This window comes from Thalassophryne amazonica, chromosome 16 (assembly GCF_902500255.1).
Source record: "Thalassophryne amazonica chromosome 16, fThaAma1.1, whole genome shotgun sequence".
In the NCBI taxonomy this organism is placed as follows: Eukaryota; Metazoa; Chordata; class Actinopteri; order Batrachoidiformes; family Batrachoididae; genus Thalassophryne; species Thalassophryne amazonica.
Window position 1 is genome coordinate 48,489,852 of NC_047118.1, and position 26,256 is coordinate 48,516,107.

At 39.5% G+C, this 26,256-nt stretch overlaps 1 protein-coding gene across 1 annotated transcript; it reads right to left on the bottom strand.

The window, feature by feature from the left end:
• Window positions 1-9,073: 9,073 nt before the first annotated feature.
• nat15 (N-acetyltransferase 15 (GCN5-related, putative)) lies at window positions 9,074-20,832 on the bottom strand. The gene is made up of 6 exons (XM_034190975.1): window positions 20,642-20,832; window positions 17,891-18,006; window positions 15,200-15,329; window positions 12,226-12,322; window positions 11,625-11,859; window positions 9,074-9,880 (listed from the first exon to the last, which is right to left on the bottom strand). The coding sequence occupies exons 2-6, from the start codon at window positions 17,998-18,000 to the stop codon at window positions 9,724-9,726; spliced, it is 729 nt and encodes a 242-aa protein (XP_034046866.1). The 5' UTR covers window positions 18,001-18,006; window positions 20,642-20,832; the 3' UTR covers window positions 9,074-9,723.
• Between the last annotated feature and the right edge of the window lie 5,424 nt (window positions 20,833-26,256).

Here is a 26,256-nt window from a genome sequence, read left to right on the forward strand (position 1 = left end):
TCGCCTGTGAGCACTCCTTGTGGGAGGAGTCGTCCAGCCCCTCGTCGGAATTCCTTTGTCTGAGAAGTTGCTGAGAGACTGGCACGTTGTTTGATCAAAATTTTTTCTAAACCTGTGAGACACATCGAAGTGGACACGGTTCGAAAAATTAAGCTGGTTTTCAGTGAAAATTTTAACGGCTGATGAGAGATTTTGAGGTGATTCTGTCGCTTTAAGGACTTCCCACGGTGCGAGACGTCGGTCAGCACTCTCAGCCGCCGTCATCAGCCTGTTCAAGCTGAAAACCTCCACATTTCAGGCTCTATTGATCCAGGACGTCGTGAGAGAACAGAGAAGTTTCAGAAGAAGTCGGTTTCAGCATTTTATCCGGATATTCCACTGTTAAAGGAGATTTTTTTAATGAAAGACGTGCGGACGGGTCCGCGCGTCGGGACGCAGCCGACGCAACGCTCCGCCACAGGAAAAACACCTCTGTTGAAAGCCTTAAGGACAAGTTGGAACATGTCCTGCCTGTTAAACAATTTCTCATATACTCACTCCACTGAAAGCCATCAAAAGCCGCCTGGATTTTACAAATGGTTATCAACACGGAGGTGTTTTTCCTGTGCCGCCGCACCGCGTCGGCTGCGTCCCGACGCGCGGACCCGTCCGCACGTCTTTCATTAAAAAAATCTCCTTTAACAGTGGAATATCCGGATAAAATGCTGAAACCGACTTCTTCTGAAACTTCTCTGTTCTCTTACGACGTCCTGGATCAGTAGAGCCTGAAATGTGGAGGTTTTCAGCTTGAACAGGCTGACGACGGCGGCTGAGAGCGCTGAGCGACGTCTCGCACCGTGAAAAGTCCTTAAAGCGACAGAATCACCTCAAAATCTCTCATCAGCCGTTAAAATTTTCACTGAAAACCAGCTTAATTTTTCGAACCGTGTCCACTTCGATGTGTCTCACAGGTTTAGAAAAAATTTTGATCAAACAACGTGCCAGTCTCTCAGCAACTTCTCAGACAAAGGAATTCCGACGAGGGGCTGGACGACTCCTCCCACAAGGAGTGCTCACAGGCGAATGACGTCACCGACAGGCTTGGAAAAACTCACGCATGCGCACGAGGGTTCAAGCATGTCTGACGTAAAAACATATGAATGAAATCCATATAGTTTTTGAAAAAAATAAAAAGGACCGTTACTTCATTGACAGCCCTCGTATATATATATATATATATATATATATATATATATATATATATATATATATATATATATATATATATATATATATATATATAAAATGACTGGTGGGCAGTTCAGCTCATCTGATAACCGGTAATTATCAAAGCTAATGTTTTTGCCAGCGGATTAGCTTTTCAGATAAGTTTTATAACCATCATCGGACCAATTATCTTCCAATAAATTTAGTTCCGATAACTTTCAGTCCAATAACATTTTTTTTTTTGTTTGTTTGTAAAATGAGCAAAGTTTAACAGTCAAAAATGTTTGTAAACCTTAAAATCAAACATTTTAGTCCATCTGTTGTGTGTTTGTGGCAGACCGGCTGCCTGTCGTTTGTTGATGACGCCATCATTAAACGCAAAACGTGATTGGCGGGTCAACGCAGGGAGCATAGTGAGTAGTGTAGTTCAGGTTCGCTTTGGACGTTACAGTGAGTGTTATCTGCTCGACACAAAAACAAAATTGCTAAAACTAATGCTGCTAAAACTAATTTTAGCATTATTTTATTTTATTTTTTGTGTGGCTGATGGTATAATTTAATCGCCAAGACTCTGTGGGGCAGAGGAGCTCTCACGGCACAGCTGTGTACAAAGGGAGGGACTTTTCTTTATTGTTTAGACACTGTTTTGGATTTTTTCTTAAAAGGGACGCTTTATGTGGATTATTTCTTCAGATGAATCCCACTGAAACTAACAAGTAAGAATTTATATTTACTACACGTCTTTTATTCTGGTAATCAATGCATTAATGGACACATGTCAGTTGTTTAAGCCGCAGGGTTCAAAGTGTGTGAAAAAACAGCAGCTTTTTAGTTCATAAATGATGGTATATCTAATACCGAGATAAACCTGTGACTTCTAATACTGTGTTTTGCTGCTTTTGAAAGATGATGACAGTGTTTGGGGTTTTATTCGTTCATTTTTCGTGTGTTCTTATGTGTTTGTGATCCTTGAATTTACTCAGCAGCCCCTGCAGTGTTTAGAGTGAAACTGGTTTATCAGAAACCGACAGTGTAATCTGATGTGGCCACGTCCGAATCATTACGAAATGTTATCGGTTAATAAAGATTTTTTTTTTTAGCCGTTTATCGGTTTAGCATCATAAAAGATAACTTTTCAGTTATCGGATTTTATATATATGTCTATATATAGGTGTAACGATACATATATTTGTATTGAACGGGACAGTACGGGACATTCGGTTCGGTACAGGGCTGTGCACGGGTGAGTTCACGATGCGTGTGTTTACCGTAATTTCTGGACTATAGAGTGCACCTGAATATTAGCCGCACCAACCAATTTTAAAAAGAAAAAAGAAATTGTACATAAATAAGCCGCACTTGTCTATTAGCCACGGGTAACATGAGATATTTAAACAGAAAGATGTTAGAAAGATTTTTTAACTTTTAATTAAATAGGTACCGTAAATGCTGTCATCCAGCGCGTGCGCACGGTGTTCCTGCTCCACACGGACAACTGAGTAATTCTATAACTTTTTCTTGAGATTTCATCACGTGTGTAGCCAGGACTGCATGGAGGCTGTGGTAAATGAGACACTACTGAAGCGCTGTGACTTTTTCGACTTGTTGCGCCAAGACAGAGAACCGGTGGGGACGGAGGTGAGAGAAGGCTCCGCTCCACTAACTGATCTGACAGCGCAAAGTGCTGCAGAGCGACTTTTCTTCACTAAAACGCACAGGTAAGACCTCATATTTACGCTGTGTGTGTGTGTGAATTCACACCGCATGAGGAGCGCAGCTTTCAGGAAATCAATTGACAGCATCAGTTCATATATTTGTTTATTTGAGTACATTTTATTTAACTTATTACCAGGAAGCACTTTGCAATTATTTTATTTTCCCGTTTGTATAATGTTACAATAAATTGTTGGTTCAAACAACAAGCAAATTTAAGGTTTTGCATTTTGTTCCCATACTGTACCGAAAATGAACCGAAAAGTGACCTCAAAACCGAGGTACATATCGAACCGTGATTTTTGTGTATCGTTACACCCCTAATACAGTAGTGTTCAGAATAATAGTAGTGCTATGTGACTAAAAAGATTAATCCAGGTTTTGGGTATATTTCTTATTGTTACATGGGAAACAAGGTACCAGTAGATTCAGTAGATTCTCACAAATCCAACAAGACCAAGCATTCATGATATGCACACTTTTAAGGCTATGAAATTGGGCTATTAGTAAAAAAAAAAAAAAGTAGAAAAGGGGGTGTTCACAATAATAGTAGTGTGGCATTCAGTCAGTGAGTTTGTCAGTTTTGTGGAACAAACAGGTGTGAATCAGGTGTCCCCTATTTAAGGATGAAGCCAGCACCTGTTGAACATGCTTTTCTCTTTGAAAGCCTGAGGAAAATGGGACGTTCAAGACATTGTTCAGAAGATTGATTGGAGAGGGGAAAACTTATGTGCAGGTGCAAAAAATTCTAGGCTGTTCATCTACAATAATCTCCAATGCTTTAAAATGGACAAAAAAAAACAGAGACGTGTGGAAGAAAATGGAAAACAACCATCAAAATGGATAGAAGAATAACCAGAATGGCAAAGGCTCACCTATTGATCAGCTCCAGGATGATCAAAGACAGTCTGGAGTTACCTGTAAGTGCTGTGACAGTTAGAAGATGCCTGTATGAAGCTAATGTATTTGCAAGAATCCCCCGCAAAGTCCCTCTGTTAAATAAAAGACGTGCAGAAGAGGTTACAATTTGCCAAAGAACACAACTGGACTAAAGAGAAATGGAGGAATGTTTTGTGGACTGATGAGAGTAAAATTGTTCTTTTTGGGTCCAAGGGCCACAGACAGTTTGTGAGACGACCCCCAAACTCTGAATTCAAGCCACAGTTCACAGTGAAGACAGTGAAGCAAGGTGGTGCAAGCATCATGATATGGGCATGTTTCTCCAACTATGGTGTTGGGGCTATATATCGCATACCAGGTATCATGGATCAGTTTGGATATGTCAAAATACTTGAAGAGGTCATGTTGCCTTATGCTGAAGAGGACATGCCCTTGAAATGGGTGTTTCAACAAGACAATGACCCCAAGCACACTAGTAAATGAGCAAAATCTTGGTTCCAAACCAACAAAATTAATGTTTTGGAGTGGCCTGCCCAATCCCCAGACCTAAATCCAATTGAAAACTTGTGGGGTGACATCGAAAAAGCTGTTTCTGAAGCAAAACCAAGAAATGTGAATGAATTATGGAATGTTGTTAAAGAATCTTGGAGTGGAATAACAGCTGAAAGGTGCCACAAGTTGGTTGACTCCATGCCTCGCAGATGTGAAGAAATCATGAAAAACTGTGGTTATACAACTAAATACTAGTTTAGTGATTCACAGGATTGCTAAAAAAGCAGTTTGAACATAATAGTTTTGAGTTTGTAGCGTCAACAGCAGATGCTACTATTATTGTGAACACCCCCTTTTCTACTTTTTTTTTTTTTACTAATAGCCCAATTTCATAGCCTTAAGAGTGTGCATATCATGAATGCTTGGTCTTGTTGGATTTGTGAGAATCTACTGGTACCTTGTTTCCCACGTAACAATAAGAAATATACTCAAAACCTGGATTAATCTTTTTAGTCACATAGCACTACTATTATTCTGAACACTACTGTGTGTGTGTGTGTGTGTGTGTGTGTGTGTGTGTGTGTGTGTGTGTGTGTGTGTGTGTATATATATATATATATATATATATATATATATATACACACACGAGGTCTCTTAGATAATAAACCGACCCTTTTATTTTTTTTTTAACTATATGGATTTGAATGACGTGCAATTACACCAATCATGCTTGAACCCTCGTGCGCATGTGAGTTTTTTCACGCGTGTCGGTGACGTCATTTCCCTGTGGGCAGGCCTTGAGTGAGATGTGGTCCCGCCCTCTCGGCTGAATTCCTTTGTTTCACACGCTGCTCGAGACGACGCGCGTTGCTTTATCAAAATTTTTTCTGGACCTGTGAGGAATATCCGAGTGGACACTATTCGAGAAATTAAGCTGGTTTTCGGTGAAAAGTTTAACGGCTGATGAGAGATTATGGGGTGTTTCTGTCGGTGTAAGGACTTGACATGGAGCGGGACGTCCTGCAGTGCTTCCAGGCGCCGTCGTCGGCCTTTTTCGAGCTGAAAACATCCTAATTTAAGGCTTAATTCACCCAGGACGTCGTGAGAGAACAGAGAAAATTCAGAAGAGGCCGGCATGAGGACTTTATGCGGACATTCCACTGTTTAAGGACATTTTTTAATGAAAGACGTGCGCGCAAATTCGCCGAGTTGTTTCCGTGACGACTCAGCAAATCTGTGTGCGCCGCGACAGGAAAAACACCTCCGTGTTGAAAACCATTTGTAAAATTCAGGCGGCTTTTGATGGCTTTCAACAAGTGAGTATCTGAGAAATTGTTTAACAGCTTGGGCATGTTCCAACTTGCCCGTTAAGGTTTCCAACGGAGGTGTTTTTCCTGTCGCGACCCCCCGCGGTCGGGTCCGGCCCGACATGCGACTCTGCCCGCATGTTCTTTCATTACAAAATGTCCGTTAACAATGGAATGTCCGAATAAACGCCTCATACCGACTTCTTCTGAAAGTTCTCTGTTCTCTGATGACTTACTGGGTCAACAGAGCCTGAAATGCGGAAGTTTTCAACTTGAAACGGCGAGACGCTGCCACCTCGAAGCGCAGATCGCCGTCAGGCGCCGTGGGCTATCCTTACGGCGACACTACCAGACCAAAATCTCTCAGCCGTTAAAATTTTTACCGAAAACCAGCTGAATTTATCGAATGGTGTCCACTCAGTTGTGCCTTACAGTTTTGAAAAAATTTTGATCAAACAAAGCAGCAGTCTCTGAGCCATTCCTAAACAATGAAAAAAACGACGAGAGGGTGGGCGACTCCTCACTCAAAGACTGCCCACAGGCGAATGACGTAACCGACAGGCGTGAAAAAACTCTCGCATGCCCACGAGGGTTCAAGCATGTCTGATGTAATCACACGTGATTCAAATCCATATGGTTTTTGAAAAAAATAATAAGGTCGGATACTTTTCTAATAGACCTCGTATATGAGCTGGGTTTGGGTCATTAATCAGTGTATACTTTTGTGGTTCGGGCGGTGGGGATTAGCTCTCATGATGAGTCGGGTGGGTGCTGGGGTTAAAACACCCTGACCCGCCCATCACTACTGCCCTCACTCTGTGTGCCCATCAATGTGTAAACGCCTGACATAGGCGGGTTCACGTCCGTACATTGCACTTCTACACAGAGGAGTGCACATCAGTGCTCATATTTTACTGCAGTCATCAAGGTAGAATGAAACTGAATTTAGAGCAAAAATTAAAAACTAACAGAAAATACAAAATTTTAAAAACTGTGGTTTGCACAACATTTTTTGGCAGTGGGAAGGGGGTGTCAGGTGGAGGAGGCATTGCTCAGGAATGAGGCACTCAGCTGTTCAACCTCAGGGAGCCGTGGCTGTTGACTGATGCTCCTGTAACTGATCTACTGCAAAATTTGTGTGCAGACGATTTTCTCACCAGAAAACCTCACTTCTGAATCTGCCATATAAATAGCAAGGTGCTAGTTTCAAGAACACGTTCTTAAAATCAATCACAGATGACTGATTGGTTTAATTTGCGCTATGCCCAAAACACACTCATGATTATTCAAGTGACTAAACGTTTCTCACCACTCCCAGTCTTACTTTGTGCTCAGATTATGCAATGTGGAAATAGCAAAGTGGAACCGGACACACTGCAATCACACTTGTGATATGCAAATTAGACCATGCAACATTAACCATCAAGATAGGGCCCAAAGTGTATGACATCCTTTCTTTTCTTCTGCAGACTGATGTAAATTGGCATATTTTAAGATCTAGGAAGTCACATATACTCTCTCACACACACACACACACCTTCAACCGCTTAGTCCAATCAAGGGTCGTGGGGGGCTGGGCGACACCCAGGACAGGACGCCAGTCTGTCACAGGGCCACAAACAAACACATTCACACCCACAGACACACCTACAGACAATTTAAAGATTCCAATCCACCGAACCTGCATGTCTTTAGATGTGGAAGGAAACCGGAGCACCCGGAGGAATCCCACACAAGCACAGGGAGAACATGCAAACTCCACACAGAAAGGCCACAGCCGGGAATTGAACCCATGACCTTTTAGCTGTGAGTCAACAGTGCTAACCACTAAGCCACCGTGCTGCCAAGTCACATATAATATTTATTTGATTTAACCACAGAGCATTCAGACTGGACTTAAACCAGCTCCAAATCAAAAGTTCTATAAAAATCAAAAACTCCTACATCCCAAAGGATTTGCGAATTATGAAGATGCAGTTTTTCCTCAAAAATGTAGAAAGACTGTTTTGCTGTATTCAACTATATTTGTCTGCAATGTTTAGTGGTGGACACTATAGACTGTGTGCTTTGTGTCCAAACTGTCCATTAGACCCTTCGATGATGTCACAAGAGTTTCCTTTATTGCACACATGAATCAGACAACCATATAAACAATATTAAAAAGGGAAGCATTGTTTTGAAACATTCTTGTTGCTACTGAACATAATGCCACATGGTATCTGAAAGTTTTCTCTGTATTAGCATTACGATGCTCGAGTATTGAGTAGCCTCAGAAGTTTTTAGAAATTCTTCAGCTTGTTCAGTTCTTTGTTGTAGAAAGTGGAGTCGACTTCAACTCTCAATTCAGTCTATGCTCAAAAGAGGGAACTGGAGTAAGTGGGAACTCTTCCAACTCAGCCCACTAACAGCATGAGTAGACATAATAATCAGATAAATTTATATTTGTTTAGTGTATATATATATATATATATATATATATATAATATACAAAGTGTATACATACATAGTCTCTGTGACCACGGTGGACAGGAAGCGGGGAATGTGATCCTGCAGCCTCTGTCGGGTTTAGGAATGTTACCCCCCTTTCACACCAAAACAATGACCCTGAACAAACGTGTTTGGCATTTGTGCGTCTTATCCAAACCCATATTTCATACAAAGACACATATCGCAAAACAACCACAGTAATTCCCAGTTTCAACACACATTATGGCCCTGTCACACCTTGACGATTTAGTTAGCATTATGCTAACAGTCCCGTTTCCTTGAGTGGTACGGGTCGGTACTGTGGATTGGTTTGCGTTTCTATCGCCAGTAGAACCCTTTTGTTTGGCAGGTGGAACACCTAAATATTGACGAGCAACAAATCCAGCGCATGTACGCTGTTGCACGGTGCCTCCACTTCACACAGAGACAAAACAGAGTAATTTAACATTATTTTATTTTAGTCTTGGTGTATCATGAGATTTAGTTTCATTGCGTGCAGACTGCTGATGGCTGTGGTAAATGCTCCCGTGAATGAATGAAGTACTGTGACTTCCAACTTTTAAGCGACGATCGTGGAGTAATCAGTCCCCTTGTGAGGTCTAATTAGTCCACCCCCCGATCAGTCCAGAGTCTGAACAGTCACACGAGGGGACTAAACAGACCGTGGATCCAGCATCCTCAGATTGAGAAACGCACTTGGAGCAGAAAAACCACAGGGGGACTTGCCTTAAAACGCTACGTTTCTTCAGCCATGACAAGGAAGTATTTTCAGACGTCATTCTCCAAAATCAGGACGTTTTATGTGGATACATTTTCATCAGGATGTGATGATGAATCTGACTGAAACAAACAGGTAAGATTAAAACTTTACATTTATTCTGTGTGTGAATGTTTGAAACAGTCTGTTTGCATGAGGACTGCAGCTTTCAGCCAATCAATGCACAGCATTAATGGACATATTTCAACTTATGAGTAAATTACAAGAAACATGTCAACAATCATCTACAACTTATGTCCCGCATGTGTGCGATGTATGAGACATACGCTGGCATACGTCAAAAAATCTTAAGCATGCCCTAAATTTTTCAAGGTACTTGGCGTATTATGACGTATATCATCATGCTCTTAACTTATAAAAAAAAACTTACCCATAACATATTAGAAGTATGCCCGCGTATGCCAGCGTTTTTTAAAACAGTTGGCATATGCTGTCTGTATTGTCAAGATGTGACAGGGGTGTTAATGCTGTGTCCAGTGTAAATGCAGCACTGGGTTTTTAAAGACGTAACCACCATATTTAGCAGTGATGGGTACAGAACTACAACCTACAGCCAAGAGCCTGGATCTGGAACAGTGCCAAACATGCTTTTACCGGCCCCAGATATTTTGGTGTGATGGTGACACACAGGCTGAATGTCAGTTGTGTGTCATTCACAGTTATTGTGTGTGAAAACTTGACAAGAGAATGTGAGTATGTTGTTGCAGTGTATAGGGAAGACTGATTAGAAAAAAGTTCTCCCTAAAGAGAAAAGATACAGAATCAGACCTTCATTTGTTGTCAAATATAGACAGAAAAAGTCCAAAATGGTGCTGTGTCATTGGCGCCCACCATGTTGTGTCACATGGTTCTGCTGTACTGTATGCCGGTCTTCGAGGCAATGTTGGACCACGGGAGCAGTGAGCGTAGCAGGGACTGGGCCTGGCGGTACAGCCGCTGTGGGATGGAACACGGGCTCAGGCTGGCCAGGGCAGAACCAATGTGCTGGATGTAGTCAGTGAGACAATGAGTCAAGCAAAACGGGAACCAAATGTGTGTTTGCCTTTTCTACCAGATATGTGCCACGACAGAAAAAAAAACACCAAAAAAACGCACACATACAATTATCTGCAAATAGGCCTGTCACGGTAAATATTTTTGTTGGATGATATACTGTCCCAGAAATATCAGTAATTAATGTTTAAAAATGGATTCAAACAAAACATAATTTCTATTTTCTATAGACATTCTCACATGTAAACCTTTGAACCCAGTGTGTCAGCGGCACCGAGCTCATCTGAGCTTATTTTCCAACCTATTTTCTCACACTATGTAGTTTAAGAAAATGATGACGTACTGTAAGTAAAATCCGTGATCAATACTTATACATTTTCAAAGAGTTATTGCAGCATTTACACTGAAACCTGAACTACTGGGTGAAATGTCAACAGCAGTCTTGGGGGATACTAATTCACACACTGCTGTAAATATTTGTGCTGGTAGTTGAATTTTTTTTCCAAAATCTTTAGGACAATGTGTAAATTTTCTTGATTGGCATCTTATTTTAGTGATTTTTTTTTTTTTCTGCAACTATGCAGTTCAGGAACATGTCCTATTTTGGTTGAATCTGACTGTTTTTACCATCAAAAGTCTAATTTTTTTCCACAAAATTCAAAATTCTACAAGGAAGAATAGTGAACAGTGCTTAGATGAATCAAGCAAAACCATCAGAATTCAACTGCATCAGAAACTGGAGAAGGAGCACTTTGACTGAATTTTAGGTTTTGCTGCAAAAAGTATTTTCTCACAAAATTCAAAATTTTTAAATTCTCTAAGGAAGAACTGTGAACAGAACTTAAATCAAGCAAAGAAAGAAAGAAATCAGAATCAAAATCCATCAAGAACTTAAGGAGAAACAAGTACTTTCTATGAATTGTGGACAGACGATGAATGAATGGGTGGATATACGACAAACGCTACGCTATGACCTTAGCTCATCAGTCTATTGGTGCAGATGAGCTAAAAAAATACTTGGTTTCAATCGCAGTATTTCAGTCGTAGTAGTGAATTTGTATTTATGTAAATATGACTGATTACAATTGATGGACTTGTACTAGCAGGGGTGGGCGCTAATAAGCTTTGCTTCAGCCCACAACCTTTCGGACTCACTAGTTTTGTTTATGCTTTGTGGAATTATTCATTTTTTTCTATTTGAATATTTTGTGTGCCGAATAAAACTGTCACTCAGTCTTTGAGCAATAATTTCATGAACTGAGATTTACTTTTGTTTTTTTTAAATAGCCTCCACATTAAAACATTACTGCATCCTAGAGTTATAATAAAAGTAGTGTGTTATGCTCCCCTGCCCCCATTATTATTGGCATGTCAACACAAAGTCAGTTCCAACAAATGAATGAATATGTGAGCTGTATTTTTTCCTACTACAATGATGATGATGATGTCAATAACACCAATAATAATAATTTTGTTGTATGTATACTGGCCAGTAGAATACCACATAAACACAGTTGCAAATGATTGCTAATATTTTTAATGCTTTTATGATGCATTAAATGTGCCTAAAACATTTGCACAGTACTGTAGACAACAGGCCCACTGAATCCCTTCTGCAGGAATTAAAATGCAATAAAGTTTCTTTCCCACAATAATAATCTGTATTCTACCCTCAATATTCTAAATATTTTCCTCACAGCATCCTCTCTCATAAGCCTTTTCACCTTCTTTCTGACTGGAAAGGATATAATATTGTCCACGGCGGATGACCCCCGTTGATGTAGAGCACATAAGTGAAGCCGTCTTTGAGGACGCCTCGTATGGAGTAGTAGTACGGCAGGTAGTGGTGCTGCCTGAAGTCTCTGTTCTCATAGAAGTGAATGGCAGTGTTGTTGGTGGTGAGGACGTGCAGGTAGATGGCCTTACAGTGGTCCTGGGCTGTGGTTGAAATGTGCTCCTTCAAACTGTCCAGCAGCAGGGAGCCTGAACAATCACACACAGACAGAGAGACAAGTTGGTCAGTGACAGGTGCAGAAGAGAGGACGAGGGCTACTCTAATGTAGCCTGAACAAGGGTCAGGCACACGTCATTTAGTCTGTCAGAAGACAACCGAGGAACAAAAGAAGAAATCAGTTTGGAGGGTCAAGTCATGCTCCTCTAGAACCCGTAAAGCACTCAAAAAAAAAATACACTGAGAGGGGTAGCAGAATAAAGGTGAGAGTCAGCGTGAGCCATGATAGTGATGTAATCACGAAGCTGCCTCAATAATTTACAAGTCAACAGAGGAAGTGAGAGGATCTGAGTGAAAGTACTGCAGTTCAAACTGTCAAGAGCAGAGCCAAGCAGTACCTATGCCGTGTTTCCTAAACTCTTTAACCACTCCCAGGCTGAGGATGTAGGCTACTTGTGTGTCCACAGGAAAACTGGAGGCCAGGATGTCTCCGTCCTAACACAGAAACACAAGATTAAAGATAATCCAAGTACACAATCCTACACAATCAGAAAACACAATACATTAATATCCATAATAATTGGGGGCGAGGGGGCAAAATAAACTAAAAGCACTTGTGCAAATGTCTCGTGAATAACTGCTGACAATATACAGAGTGGGAGTCATCTGAGCCCAAAATTACAACTAATGATTAGCTCAATTAATGACAATTTAATGAACTGTGCACAAAATAAAAGGAAGCACAATAATGGATAAAGGTCAACTAGTGGGTCAGAGTGCAAAGACTCAGCTTGCATTTGTCCATAAATTTGTTTTTGTGTTTTGGTTTTTCAAATTGAACAAATTTAAATCCATTTTCAAATCATTTACAGCTGTTTAACTCCAGTAAGTCACTTAAAGTTGGTTTTAAATGGATTAAACCTGTTTAAAATGCTTGAAACACACTTTAAATCAGCCTGCTGAGAATAACTGCTGTGTGAATGCAGTTATACTTTAAAGTAGTTTAAAACATTTTAAACATTTTACTTTAATCCTGTCAATTCTTTGTATAAAACAATATAAACAGTCAAACCATTAAAAAAAAAAGTCATTATTGAATTCTACAAGTAACAAAAAGTCAATTTTTTTCTTAATGGCATGAAATGACTGATCAAGTATCAAAATAATTAGATTATTTGTTTGTTTGTTTTGTGGTCAGTCAACTAATTAATTAATGGACTAATTCCACTCAGTGCTATTTCATTCTTTCTTTAAAAAATAATTTATCTGAACAATCTTGGCCATGTCAGTTCCTGTGTGCTCCACAAAACCATCCCATTTTTCCTTATTTCTGTCGTTTCTCGTGTCTCCCTGCAGTCAGGAGCATCTGATTCTACGTAATTAGGAGACTAAAAACAGAATCTGGGACATCGGTGTTGCATTTGAGACTTTTCATTTTATATACAGTGGGGGAAATAAGTATTTGATCCACTGTAAAATTTGCAGGTTTTCCCACCTACAAAGAATGGAGAGGTCTATATTTTTTTTATCGTAGGTACACCTCAACTGTGAGAGACAGAATCAAAAAAAAAAAAAAAAAAAAAAAATCTGGAAAATCACATTGTATGATTTTTAAAAAATTAATTTGCATTTTATTGCATGAAATAAGTATTTGATTCCCCTAGAAAAACAGACCTTAACAACTGGTACAGAAACATTTGTCTGCCATTACAGAGGTCAGGCATTTCCTGTAGTTCTTGACCACGTTTTCACACACTGCAGCAGGATTTTGGTCCACTCCTCCATACAGATCTTCTCCAGATCTTTAAGGTTTGGAGTTTCAGCTCCCTCCAAAGATTTTCTATTGAGTTCAGGTCTGGAGACTGGCCAGGCCACTCCAGGACCTTGAAATGCTTCTTACGGAGCCCCTCCTAAGTTGCCCTGGCTGTGTGTTTGGGGTCATTGTCATGCTGGAAGACCCAGCCATGACCCATCTTCAATGCTCTTACTGAGGGAAGGAGGTTGTTTGCCAAAATCTCACAATACATGACCCCATCCTTCCTCCGTTCAATACGGTGCAGTCGTCCTGTCCCCTTTGCAGAAGAGCACCCCGAGACTATGATGTTTCCACCCCCATGCTTCACAGTTGGGATGGTTTTGTTGGGGTTGTTCATATCCTGTAAACAGGGCAAGTGGATTTGATTCCAAAAAGCTCTATTTTGGTCTCATCTGATGACATGACCTTCTCCTATGCCTCCTCTGGATCATCCAGATGGTCACTGGTGAACTTTAAACAGGCCTGGACATGTGCTGGCATGAGCAGGGGGACCTTGCTGCCCTGCAGGATTTTAAACCATGACAGCATCATGTGTTACTAATGTAATCTTTGTGACTGTGGTCTCAGCTCTCTTCAAATCATTGACCAGGTCCTCCTGTGTAGTTCTGGGCTTTCTCAGAATCATCCTTACCCCACGAAGTGAGACCTTGCATGGAATCCCAGACCGAGGGAGATTGACAGTCATCATGTGTTTCTTCCACTTTCTAATAAATCATAACAGTTGTTGTCTTCTACCAAGCTGCTTGCCTGTTGTCCTGTAGTCCATCCCAGCCTTCTGCAGGTCTACAGTTTTGTCCCTGGTGTCCTTAGACAGCTCTTTGGTCTTGGCCATGGTGGACAGGTTGCAGTGTGATTGAGTGTGTGAACAGGTGTCTTTTATACAGGTAACAAGTTCAAACAGGTGCAATTAATACAGGTAAAGAGTGCAGAATAAGAGGGCTTCTTAAAGAAAAATTAACAGGTCTGTGAGAGACAGAATTCTTGCTGGTTGGTAGGGGATCAAATACTTATTTCATGCAATAAAATGCAAATGAATTATTTAAAAATCATACAATGTGATTTTCTGGATTTCTTTTTTTATTCTGTCCCTAACCAATCTTTGCAGGTGGGAAAACCTGCAAAATTGACAATGGATCAAATACTTATTTCCCCCACTATATGGGGGCGATGGCAGCCTGGAGGTTAGAGAGAAAAGCTCCTAACCAGAAGATCCTGGGTTCAATTCCCCAGTAAGGTGTTCACGAGTAAGGTCCTTTACGGCAAAGTTGCTCTCAGCAGCTCAGTGTGTTGAGTTTGTGTGAAAGTGAGGCAGTGAGCACATCTGCTAAGTGAGTGGAAGTAAAGTGCACGTGGAATGCACTCTCTGTCCCGAAGGTTTAAATTAATGCACACAAACACCTCTTGAATTTAACACCAATCATCTACTTTTATCTAATTTCAGAATGTAGAGTTTGCAAAATGATGGCTGACAAAAAGATGCGACTTTTCCACTGAGTCGGCATGAGAGCTTTTCTTCAAAAATACAACTTCAAAGAACATGAATAAAAACATGTTACCTCTTTGTGTACTTTTGTTCGGCCTTTAATTTCAGCCACGATCATTCCAACGATGCCTCCTCTGAAGGTAGCAGCCAGGGAGAAGAACTTCTTGTTTGAGGTGATGTCCTGGTACCATGAGTCTGGGTACCTGATGTCAAAGGTCAACAGTTTAGGAACATAAACTGTGTTGTGGCGGCTGTCTGCAAATAAATTGCGTCACACTGAGTTTCTTTGGTACACAAATAAAAAAAATAAAAAAAATCTGTAACCAAGTGCAAATGTTAAATAATGAATTTAACAGGATTTGAATTTTAAATAGTCAATTATACAACAAATTCAGATGTGGACAAAATGTTTTCCAATTCCTGGTGCACTTTCTCAGACTGAAAGTGAGTCTGAGTGTGTGCCTGCTGATTACCAAAAGTAACATATTACAGGCCGTAGGGCATGAAGTGTCTACTGGCTTGTGTGTTGTCATTTTGGCTGTTCCCATCTCGGGATGGGGTCGCCACAGCGGATACAGCCAGATCTGCGTTGGTAATTAGCACAAGTTTTACGCCTGATGCCCTTCCTGATACAACTCCAGTTTCACCCAGAGAAACACACACACAGCCGCTGGTGGTCCAAAGAGGTCTCCCAACCAAGTACTAACTAGATGCTGCACTGCTTAGCTTCTGAGATCTGACAGGATCAGGCTGACACAGAGCAGACTGGATGAAGTGTCTACTGGCTTAATATTTCAATTTTGTGAAACAACACTGGAGACAACTAGAAACTGGTTTGATGTTGTAGAGAATAGTCTCCTGACCAAAAATATCAATGTCCCCACCCAGGGGGATGCTCATAATTTTATAACATGCAGTTGATGAAAATGCACATTTTCAAATAGTACATTAAGTGTATGATGGCTCAAAACTAAATTTTCCAGCCTATTTTGTCACCTGATTGGTCACTATACCAGTTAGGAAGTATAGCATTCCATGTTCAGACATCCGTTTTGAAGGAGTCACGGGGTGGGGGTCTACCAGGTGGGGTCACGCACTTGTAATGGTGAATTAATGTCAAAAAAAAATTTTTTGACAAAGAGCTACATTTTCTGTCCAAATTAAATAAGGCTGCTAGTATAATTATTACTAGCATTCTTCCATATTTACATTTCTGTATCCCAATGCAGAAATTGGTGGGGGTGTAAGGGGGAGGCAACTGTTATCACACGCATTGAGAGGATGATGCCAAAGTAACTGAACAATAAGTTAAAACTTTTTTAATATTGTGTGTTCAAAAGTAATTACTAGACTTCTCTACTACAGATGACATGATCTCAAGGACAGGATGATACCCCTAGACCCCATCCAGGACCCCATGGACTGGATGAGACCCCAAGGAAATTTTAATTTCACAATGGTTGTAAAGGCAGAATGGTATAATACTGCATACAACCAAAGACCACATTCTAAAATTTAAAATTTCATTATCCAGAGCATTTTCTGTGACTGTTCATATGTATAGTGCATCATGTTGTTGTGCTGCCTTGGTATTTGCTCTGCTCTCTCCCTTTCTGTTTCTACAGGTGCCACATCAGAGCTGATTTTCCCTCACCTGTCTACAATAAACTCACCTGTTTATAGCTCTTCAACCACTCCACCTTTGCCAGAAATGCAGTTATCGCTCTGTGATAACCTGGCCTCCCTATCAGTTAACTAGCAAAACATGTTGTTCTTGTCACCGTTGATTCATTTTCTGACCAACCTTTGTTTCTTTGTTCCCAATGTTCTAGTCTACTATCACTTTAGTTGGTTTTAAATGAAACCATGAGTAAAAGGTGCTTTGCATTTCATGTCTCCTGCCCACTGTCTGAGTATCGGCATGCTGAAAGTAAATGACATTTTTTTTTCTTCTTTGCAATAGCAGCTGGCAGCTGGTCCGCCCACTTTTACTGGGGGAGGACTGAGCTTCTCACAGCAGTCTGTTTATTGCAAAGCACACAACAGATATCAACATGTAGGATTTTAGGTTTCACAGACATTTCTGACCGTTCAGCTTTACTCAATATGCCAGCAAAATAAATAAATAAAAAAGTTAGCGGACCGAAAGTTACTGGAACTAAATTTAGTGGAAGCTAATTGGTCCGCTGATGGTTTTCAAAGTTAGCTGAAAAGCTAATCTGCTAACAAAAATGCTAGCCTCACAAATTAGCGGTTAGCAGATTAGTGGAACTGTGCCCACCACTACCATGCACTAGGCGTTAAATAATTTAACTAATTATTGCAAATTTATATCATGATCTATTTCATCTCCATTTTTACATAACTGAATCATGATATTTATCTTAAAATAGATTACCATGGAATGCTGAAGAAAAGTCAGTTACACTTGATGCAAAACAAACTATAACAACTCAAAATCTCCAAAATTAAAATTCTCTCCACTCACAATAGTTTTAAATTTACTTTCTGTTTTTGCAAATCACTGCTATTATTCACGTTAGACCAAGGTAAGATCAGTGTCCTATTCTGTTGTAGGAGCTGAAACTAAATTGGCACAGAGCTCACAGATCATTTGTATGTGTGATGCAATAGCTGTCAACAATCTTATAGACAGACATCATGAATCTTCCGGACAAAAGCCTGAAAATACCTGCATGTCTCGATATAATAAGGGAAATAAGAAAAGACAGCTGATCCTTTAAAATACTAAGCTGTGACTTACTCGATTGGGAACCAATCACCACAGAGCAACTTGACATTTTCAATGTCATCATGGCAGAGGAACCGGAGCTGGATTTCACTTAGTGCTGTGGGTGGCACCACGTCAGTCATTCACACCTGCAGTGACCAAAGAGAAAACAGCATATTTCAGTCAGTATATGATCTAAAAGCCACAGGAGTAGAGCCCGACCGATATATCGGCCGGCCGATATTATCGGCTGATATAATCCCTTTTCAAAGTACTCACTATCGGCCGAAATTTTGACGATAGAAAGCTGATAATTTCTCATATACAGAACAGTTTCTGAAATAATGTTTGTGTCAGCAATGTAAAATGTGCTTGCACCGTTTGTCCAGTAGATGGAGGTCTGACTCCATTCAACTGAGAGCTGCTTAGACTCCTGCTTAAATGTGTTCATCACCGGCCCCATAGTTCGCCGTCACACTGCACTGATCGGCTGACAAAAGCATACAAGTAAGTTTATAAGGATGTTGTTTGTAATAACTTTGCGATTACATTCACCCCACATTTCTCCTGTTTCATTTCAACTCAGTTTGATTAACTCAGTTTATGTAGTAACGTGTCAAATGTGCTTGGTCATGCTTTTTATTAAGCCCACATTGTGTAGACCTTATTTCTAGCATGAACAATTTTTGTTTACTGCTAAGAGGTTGAAACATTCAGATTCACTGGTCGTCCGGAAGGGTTCTGGGAATTACTGCCATTCGCCATTAACCCTCTGGGGCCGCCGCCGCCGTATACAATGGCTGCGACCAAGCTTTACTAAATTGTAAATAATTTTTTAATGATATGAGATAGAAACTTACTCTTTTTTTGCTGAAAAGTTAACTCTGCGGACTTTCGATCCACCGTCGGCCATCTTGATACTCCTCATAGAAGATGTGTGATGACGTGCGCAATGTGAGTGTTCAATCGGAATTGGTTCTCCATCACATGGTTTTCCAAATTCCAATTGTAGGGCAGATTTAGCTCATGTGACATGGCAAAGATCATTTTCATGAGTGATATCTTACTAGTTGGTACGTTTGAATAGCCTCCTAACTGCTCCAATTGCATTTTTGCATTTTTTTGAACTTGAAATTTCTTCTCTGTTATAAATTGAATTAATGTGAGGACAAAGCTTCAGCTTTTAGCTCATACCTTTTTTGTTAAGGGTCCAAAAAAGAACATTTTATTCATTTAAAAAAAATATCGGCTGATTTATCGGCTATCGGCAAATCAGCCGATTTATCGATTATCTGCATTTTTTTCATCCAAATGTCGTTATCGGCATCGGCCTTAAAAAATCCATATTGGTCGGGCTCTACACAGGAGGCACAGAGTAAAAGACTAAATAAACAGACTCCACAAACACAGGAGGAACACATTAGCAGGAACAAATGGGATCAACCAAGTAGTGTGGATCGTTTCAGGAGAAGCTGTAATTGTAACACCCTCTTGCATTCATGTGGCGTGAGAGATACAAGGAGCACTGAGTCAGTGTTCAAATGGCCATGAATGCAGTTTGACCCACATATGTGTCCAGGTCCACAAAAAACGCTGTGTATTTGGATCCAAAACCAAAATTTTAAAATCGATACGAAATTTGATGGGAAGCCAGTGCAGGGAGGATAGAATGGGGGTTATGTGAGTCTGTCTGCTTGCTCTTGTTAAAAGTCTTGCTGCAGCATTTTGTACCATTTGAAGACGATTTAAGGCAGATTTGTTAAAACAAGTAAAAAGCGAGTTGAATCTAAACGAGAAGAAATACAAGCATGAATCACAACTTCCAGATGCTACAGTTTCAAACAAAAACTTTGAGTTATGCTTGTTTTTATTGATCAAATCAGAATAATAGGCCCGCCTTATAGCCAGTAGTGCTTATAATCTAGGATAGCATCACGCCATGCAAGGTGGAACACCTCTAATTTGGAACTACGCCATTTCCGTTCCAAACCTTTTGGAACCTTTTGCCTAAGGTCACGCAAGTAACCACTGAACCAAGGCGACTGTGCCTTGGTTCATTACTCGTGTAATGACAATGACAATAAAGCAGCTCATCTCATCTCTCATTTGGGAGGGGTCTGATAGGTTTGTATTGTTATATCAGTGAGACACCCTCAAAGTTGGGAGAAAAAGGGGTCCAAAAAAGGGTCCAGACTAAAAAAAAAAGGGTAAAAAAAGGGGTCCTTTAAGGACCCCATTTCTCAAAACTTTGAGGGTGAATTCATAAACAAGTTACAGTATTTGAAAGGCATAAACGTAAATGTTAAAACAAGAAAAGAACTGGGATCTAAAAAGATCTAAAAGTACGCAACAGTAGAACAGGATACTTATCCTGCTGTCTGGGTGAGTGTGGACATTACAGCTTCCATAGTTTGGAGTTTTAATGTGATTAAAGGCCAATGGCCATTACTATAGCACGTCATTTAAATTCAATGCACAGAGCGATTCCACTTGATTTCTGTTCTAAACCCTTCTGTTGGTTATTGGATAGAATCATGACACCAGCCATTATTACTGTGCTGGACGTTATGTGCTTTGAAAATTCCCGTCTAATTATTGCTGGGGTTTCTAGTCATACCCTGCTTAGCCTGTTTATTACAGTATTTACACAGACAACATTTAAGTAGATCACAAGAAAATAACAAAAAAAAGCAGCACTTAATTTGAATGTACTTTTTGCAGCTGCAAACTATTATGCTAACATTAGCTGCCGCTAGCTATGTTGCTAACGCTAAGCTAACCTACCTTGTTTCAACGCTTGGATCGGAAGAAAGACAGGGACAATATTCCTTCTTATGAAAACACTATTCAGTCAGTACTCCGAACACTCCATTGTAAAATACAAGTTTACTTTCTTCTCAGAAAACACAATGATATGTTGTTATGTGACCCACAGTGAAGCTACAACATCTGGTGGTTTTCTTCCTGTTATGGTTGAGGCGGCTACAGAAATGACGTCACTGTAATGCTGCCAATATAGGTTATGGGTGCATTAGCGCCACTTAGTGGACTGGAGGCAATAGATTCGGGCAATCCTTTTTTTTTGTTTTGTTTTTTTTGTTTTGTTTTGTTTAATTCCCCAGTTTGCAGAAGCTGCAGTGTCCGAAGGACAGGGGATGATGCTGCCAGCATTAACAATAAAAATGGAAAAACAGTGAATAAGTTGTGGAGCTCAGCGTTGTCAATGAAATATTTGAAATATAATTTCTGTCATTTGAACATTTAATATTCTAATAAATGTTATTTGATTTATTTCACTTATAAGTATCACAGTTTAGATAAAAAACAAAAAATACAATGAAACAAATGATGATTAAAAAAATTTAAAATATCTAAAATATGTCACAGTAAACATGTTTAAATCTTGTGATGCCTCTTTATGTTTTTCTGCTAGTCAAAGTACACTCACCTACAGCATGCGGAATATCTGAAGGGACTATTTTTAACGTCACTGTGCACTGCAGCAGTGAGAACATACCAGGTGGCATAAAAAATATATGATAAGGAAAGCGAGGGGACACGGGGTCATTGTGATGGAAATTTTAACTTTTTTTTTAATCTGCAGCAAGATGTGTGTGTGTGTGTGTGTGTGTGTGTGAAATTGTGATTTAAAACATGTACTGTTTGTTTTTTTTATAAAATTCTGTACTGGTCTTTTGTGGAAGTGACTGGTTAAGAAATAGTGATTATTAATAAATAAATAAACATTTTAAAATGTAACTTATTATATGATCTAAGATTAATATTTTCATATTAATTATTAGTTTTAAAGAGTTTCCACAGCTCATTCCTAGTATTTTAATGTGATGTCAGACTTCGGGTGTTAAGAAAAAAAAAATCACTTTTAATCAGATAGTGAATTTACACCCATAGACATAAATCACACATGTTCAGTAATATGTGTGTACATCATGTACTGTAATGTACTGTAAAACACTGTGTGCTTGATTGATCCTTTAGTGGTTAATGTTCAGCATAACTGAAAATAACTGTTTAAAAGTTAATGATAAAACAAAGTAGAAGCACTCAGAGAGTGCAAACCTCCACCAAGGACATGGAGTCACATGATGCCATAACATCTACACGCCGTGGAATCATTGAACCTAAAAAAGTCTAACAATGATGTTTGCTCAGTAGTAAAAAAAAAAGTTTCATCTACTGTGACTGGATAGCATGTATCCTGAGCGCTTGGCATCACAGTTTATTGCAACTTGCACCTTTCCCAGAAGCTACTGTCATCTGAGCACTGATATTGATATTGCATGTGCTTATAGACAAAAACAAATAAGAGACAAAATTCAATTTATTATTCAACTAAACTGCAAATATATTAATTTTTTTAACATTTATGAAACACTTCTGTAAACAAGGCCATAGGGTCACTGACCCTAAAGAGATTCCCTCCTTGGCACAGTGATCTATTTGTTTTTGTCTCTTTCTCTAAAATGGTCTTGATGCCCAGAGTGAGGATGAAAATAGCTCGATTGTCATAAAGGATGACTGATGGGTCATTCAGATTTGTGTTAAAGTATTGGCATATTTGTTAGCCACTGGTTCTATATTTTGATGCTACAATTCCTATATTGTTTTCATTTTTGTTGCAAAGAAAAAAATGCAAGAAAAAAGGAACATGCATTTTACAAGATATAACAGACAAGGGCTGCATAAATAAATGTAATATTGTTCTGCGTGTGATTTATGGCTTTTTTTCTTGTAAAAAAATAATAATCAAATTCCATACCTTATTAAATTAGATGATGGACAAATATATTAGAGAGTGAAATAAATATGAGGAACCTTAAACAATCATTTACGTATATACAACCCCTGGCAAAAATTATGGAATCACCGGCCTCAGAGGATGTTCATTCAGTTGTTTAATTTTGTAGAAAAAAAAGCAGATCACAGACATGACACAAAACTAAAGTCATTTCAAATGAAGAAGTTGTTTTTCATTGCAGTCAGAAGAAAGAGGAAGTGAAGTTGTTTTTCAGTGCAGAGTTAGAGAAAAGAGGAAGTTAGTGATGTCGTAAGCAGAGCAAGAGAAGCTGATGATAAACAACTGATCAAATGATTAAGATGTGAAAATATGAAATGAATAGTAAGGAATGAAAATGTTTGTATATGATCATGTGAATTGTTTTTATGTGAAAGAGAGTTGTAATGAAATGATTGAATATGATTGATGTGATTCTAAAGAAATGAATTAAAAAGAATGAATTCTTAGAAAAGCTGAAGTGTTAACAGAAAAGAGGAACTTGAGAAATAATTACTGGCAAAAGGCCGCAGATGGCTTCCAGTAAGGGATGGAGAAGGGAGGAGGTTTTGAGTCACCATCGTCCCCATGGTAACCAAGATCATCTGAAGAACGGCAAAAGTCAGCACATATATAAACTGTAAAACACCAGGAAACGGGGTTATTCTTCCAGGGAGAGGTGCTGTTGTCACTTCTCCCCTGCTACGAGGAGATCACAAGACTTGACCATCTTGTGAGCAGCAATTGGAATCGTGGAGTGAGAGGATTGGAGCCATAAGAGATCATGTGAGAGAGTTTTCAACTCCCACTCAGGCCGTCCAGTCACGGAGTAGCAGAGCATTGGAGAATAATCACTGGCCTAAAGTCTGAGTGAGGAAGTTTCAACGTTTTCTCTCTCAAGGAACATCACATCATACCAGAATGGATTAGATCAACTTTTGGTTGATTGAAGAAGGAATAAACTCTTATGTGGATTAATTTCCTGAAGGATTACAACATCACACAAGGATCGTGGTCAGCTAACAACTAATAGCTGATGAAGAGGAAATCAAGTTCATCGAACTGGGGATTTTAACATCAAAAACCTCCTTCCCTCACTCCTAGAAAAATTGTTAAGAAGTTAATCCAGTCCAGTCAGAGTGAGATCAGACAGCATTATTGAGTCAAAAACAAAAATCTCTGCCAATCATTATTCTGATTATATTTGAATTTCTGTTGTGAAATTATCATCATATAACCTATTTTGATTATGTTGTCGGCACTTGCAAAACCTGCAATAAATTTCCAAGCATGCAGTTAAAGTGTTAAGGTGCGGACATTGGATTTATTGATTCTTCTTAAGGTGTAAAAGTTAAAGTTTATTGGGTGTATAACATCAAAAAGTGCTCTAAAAGGTTAGTCTGGTTTTTAATGAAATTAACGCGTCCTGGGGACTCTCTGTACGAGTCACTAAATTCAAAATCTAGCAACATTCCAAGAGCCCTGATCCATAAGAGGAGAGCTGCCGTTAACGGGTGTGGCCGGCTCGTATCCTGGTTCCAGAGGAGGCTATTCGACCGGGGTGCGAGATCAGCGTCAGCGGGGTGGACATCCGGATGGAGGCAGTGAGCGGCTAGACGAATCTCCTCGCCACCAGCTTGAACAGCCTTTGTGCAGCCCTGCTGGGTAATACCCGTGGAGACACGAAGGTCGGACCCCAGAGATGGAGAGCTGGTTTTTAGTACACAAACACACTCATCGGAGGGTGAGCGTGTGCCGCATGTATCTAAAAAAATAATAACGGGATCTGATACTCCCCAGTGCCTTTACCTGACATGCAGCCCCATATCATCAATGACTGTGGAAATTTACATGTTCTCTTCAGGCAGTCATCTTTATAAATCTCATTGGAACGGCACCAAACAAAAGTTCCAGCATCATCACCTTGCCCAATGCAGATTCGAGATTCATCACTGAATATGACTTTCATCCAATCATCCACAGTCCACAATTGCTTTTCCTTAGCCCATTGTAACCTTGTTTTTTTCTGTTTAGGTGTTAATGATGCCTTTCATTTAGCTTTTCTGTATGTAAATCCCATTTCCTTTAGGCGGTTTCTTACAGTTCGGTCACAGACGTTGACTCCAGTTTCCTCCCATTCGTTCCTCATTTGTTTTGTTGTACATTTTTCGATTTTTGAGACATATTGCTTTAAGTTTTCTGTCTTGACGCTTTGATGTCTTCCTTGGTCTACCAGTATGTTTGCCTTTAACAACCTTCCCATGTTGTTTGTATTTGGTCCAGAGTTTAGACACAGCTGACTGTGAACAACCAACATCTTTTGCAACATTGCGTGATGATTTACTCTCTTTTAAGAGTTTGATAATCCTCTCCTTTGTTTCAATTGACATCTCTCGTGTTGGAGTCATGATTCATGTCAGTCCACTTGGTGCAATAGCTCTCCAAGGTGTGTTCACGCCTTTTTAGATGCAGACTAATGAGCAGATCTGATATGATGCAGGTGTTAGTTTTGGGGATGAAAATATATAGGGTGATTTCATAATTTTTTCCTCAGAATTGAGTGATTCCATATTTTTTTCCTCTGCTTGGTCTAAAAAAGTAACCGTTACTGACTGCCACAATCTTTTTTTCTTGATTTCTTATAGTGTTTCTTAAAGCCAGAAAGTTGCCATTTGAAATGACTTAGTTTTGTGTCATGTCTGTGATCTGCTTTTTTTCTACAAAAATTAAACAACTGAATGAACATCCTCCGAGGCCGGTGATTCCATAATTAGTGCCAGGGGTTGTAGAAGTGTTCCAATATAAAGTCATTGAGGTCATAAATAACCCCCTCGGTCATATTCATCTCTAACATATCTTGGTCACTTGAGGGTTAATAATAAAATAGTGTAGAATGAAGCTGAACATAGATACTTTAGATAGTTTATACTACTTTATCACTGGAGATAAATGGAATTACCAGTGAATCCAACTCAATAGGTTTCCTTCACCCCTGATGGTTAAAGTGCATGTTAGAAAACACCTGTCCTTATTTGCTTTTTTGTTATTCTCTTTTGTTGTGCATTACTGATACATTGCTGTGCAAAAGTCTGAAAGACGTCTGCACATGCTTTTATTGTTTTTTCTTTGTATGTCATCAAATTTGTAATATTCAAAATATTTTTTTTAAATAAAAACCCAAATGTTAGAGATTTTGTGTAAATCTATTTCATTAAGGTAAACTAACTAGCCCATTTTAAGTGAATAAAAACCTGATTGTTTTGTAGGTTTATATCACAAACAGGGTTAATAATCAGTGGATAATGAACTGATCAACAATCACCCCAAAACAATTCAGTTTCAAGTGAAATCGACATGTCTTATTATTTTTGCCCAGTAAGCCCTCTTTACTGCCAAATATTGAAATGTTTGATATTTAGAATGTTTTTGTTGTTTTTGCAGCATTTTTGCTTTATGGCTTTTTCCTTGTTGTGTCTAAGATTTTTGCACATTGGCGTAAATTACAAAAATGGGCTGTAGGCTGAGTGTTTTCATATCAGTGGGATGGGGGCTGGTGCACGCCTCCCTGTTCCGGTTAGTCACTTGTGCTAACAGGTGAATAAAA

Excerpts from the sequence above, each read along its gene's own strand:
- nat15 (XM_034190975.1), bottom strand. The coding sequence starts at position 18,000 with ATGACTGACGTGGTGCCACCCACAGCACTAAGTGAAATCCAGCTCCGG. Across the intron at positions 15,330-17,890 it reads GGTGATTGGTTCCCAATCGA|GTACCCAGACTCATGGTACC; the intron begins GTAAGTCACAGC and ends CTTTGACATCAG. Across the intron at positions 11,860-12,225 it reads GTTTAGGAAACACGGCATAG|GCTCCCTGCTGCTGGACAGT; the intron begins GTACTGCTTGGC and ends GTGATTGTTCAG.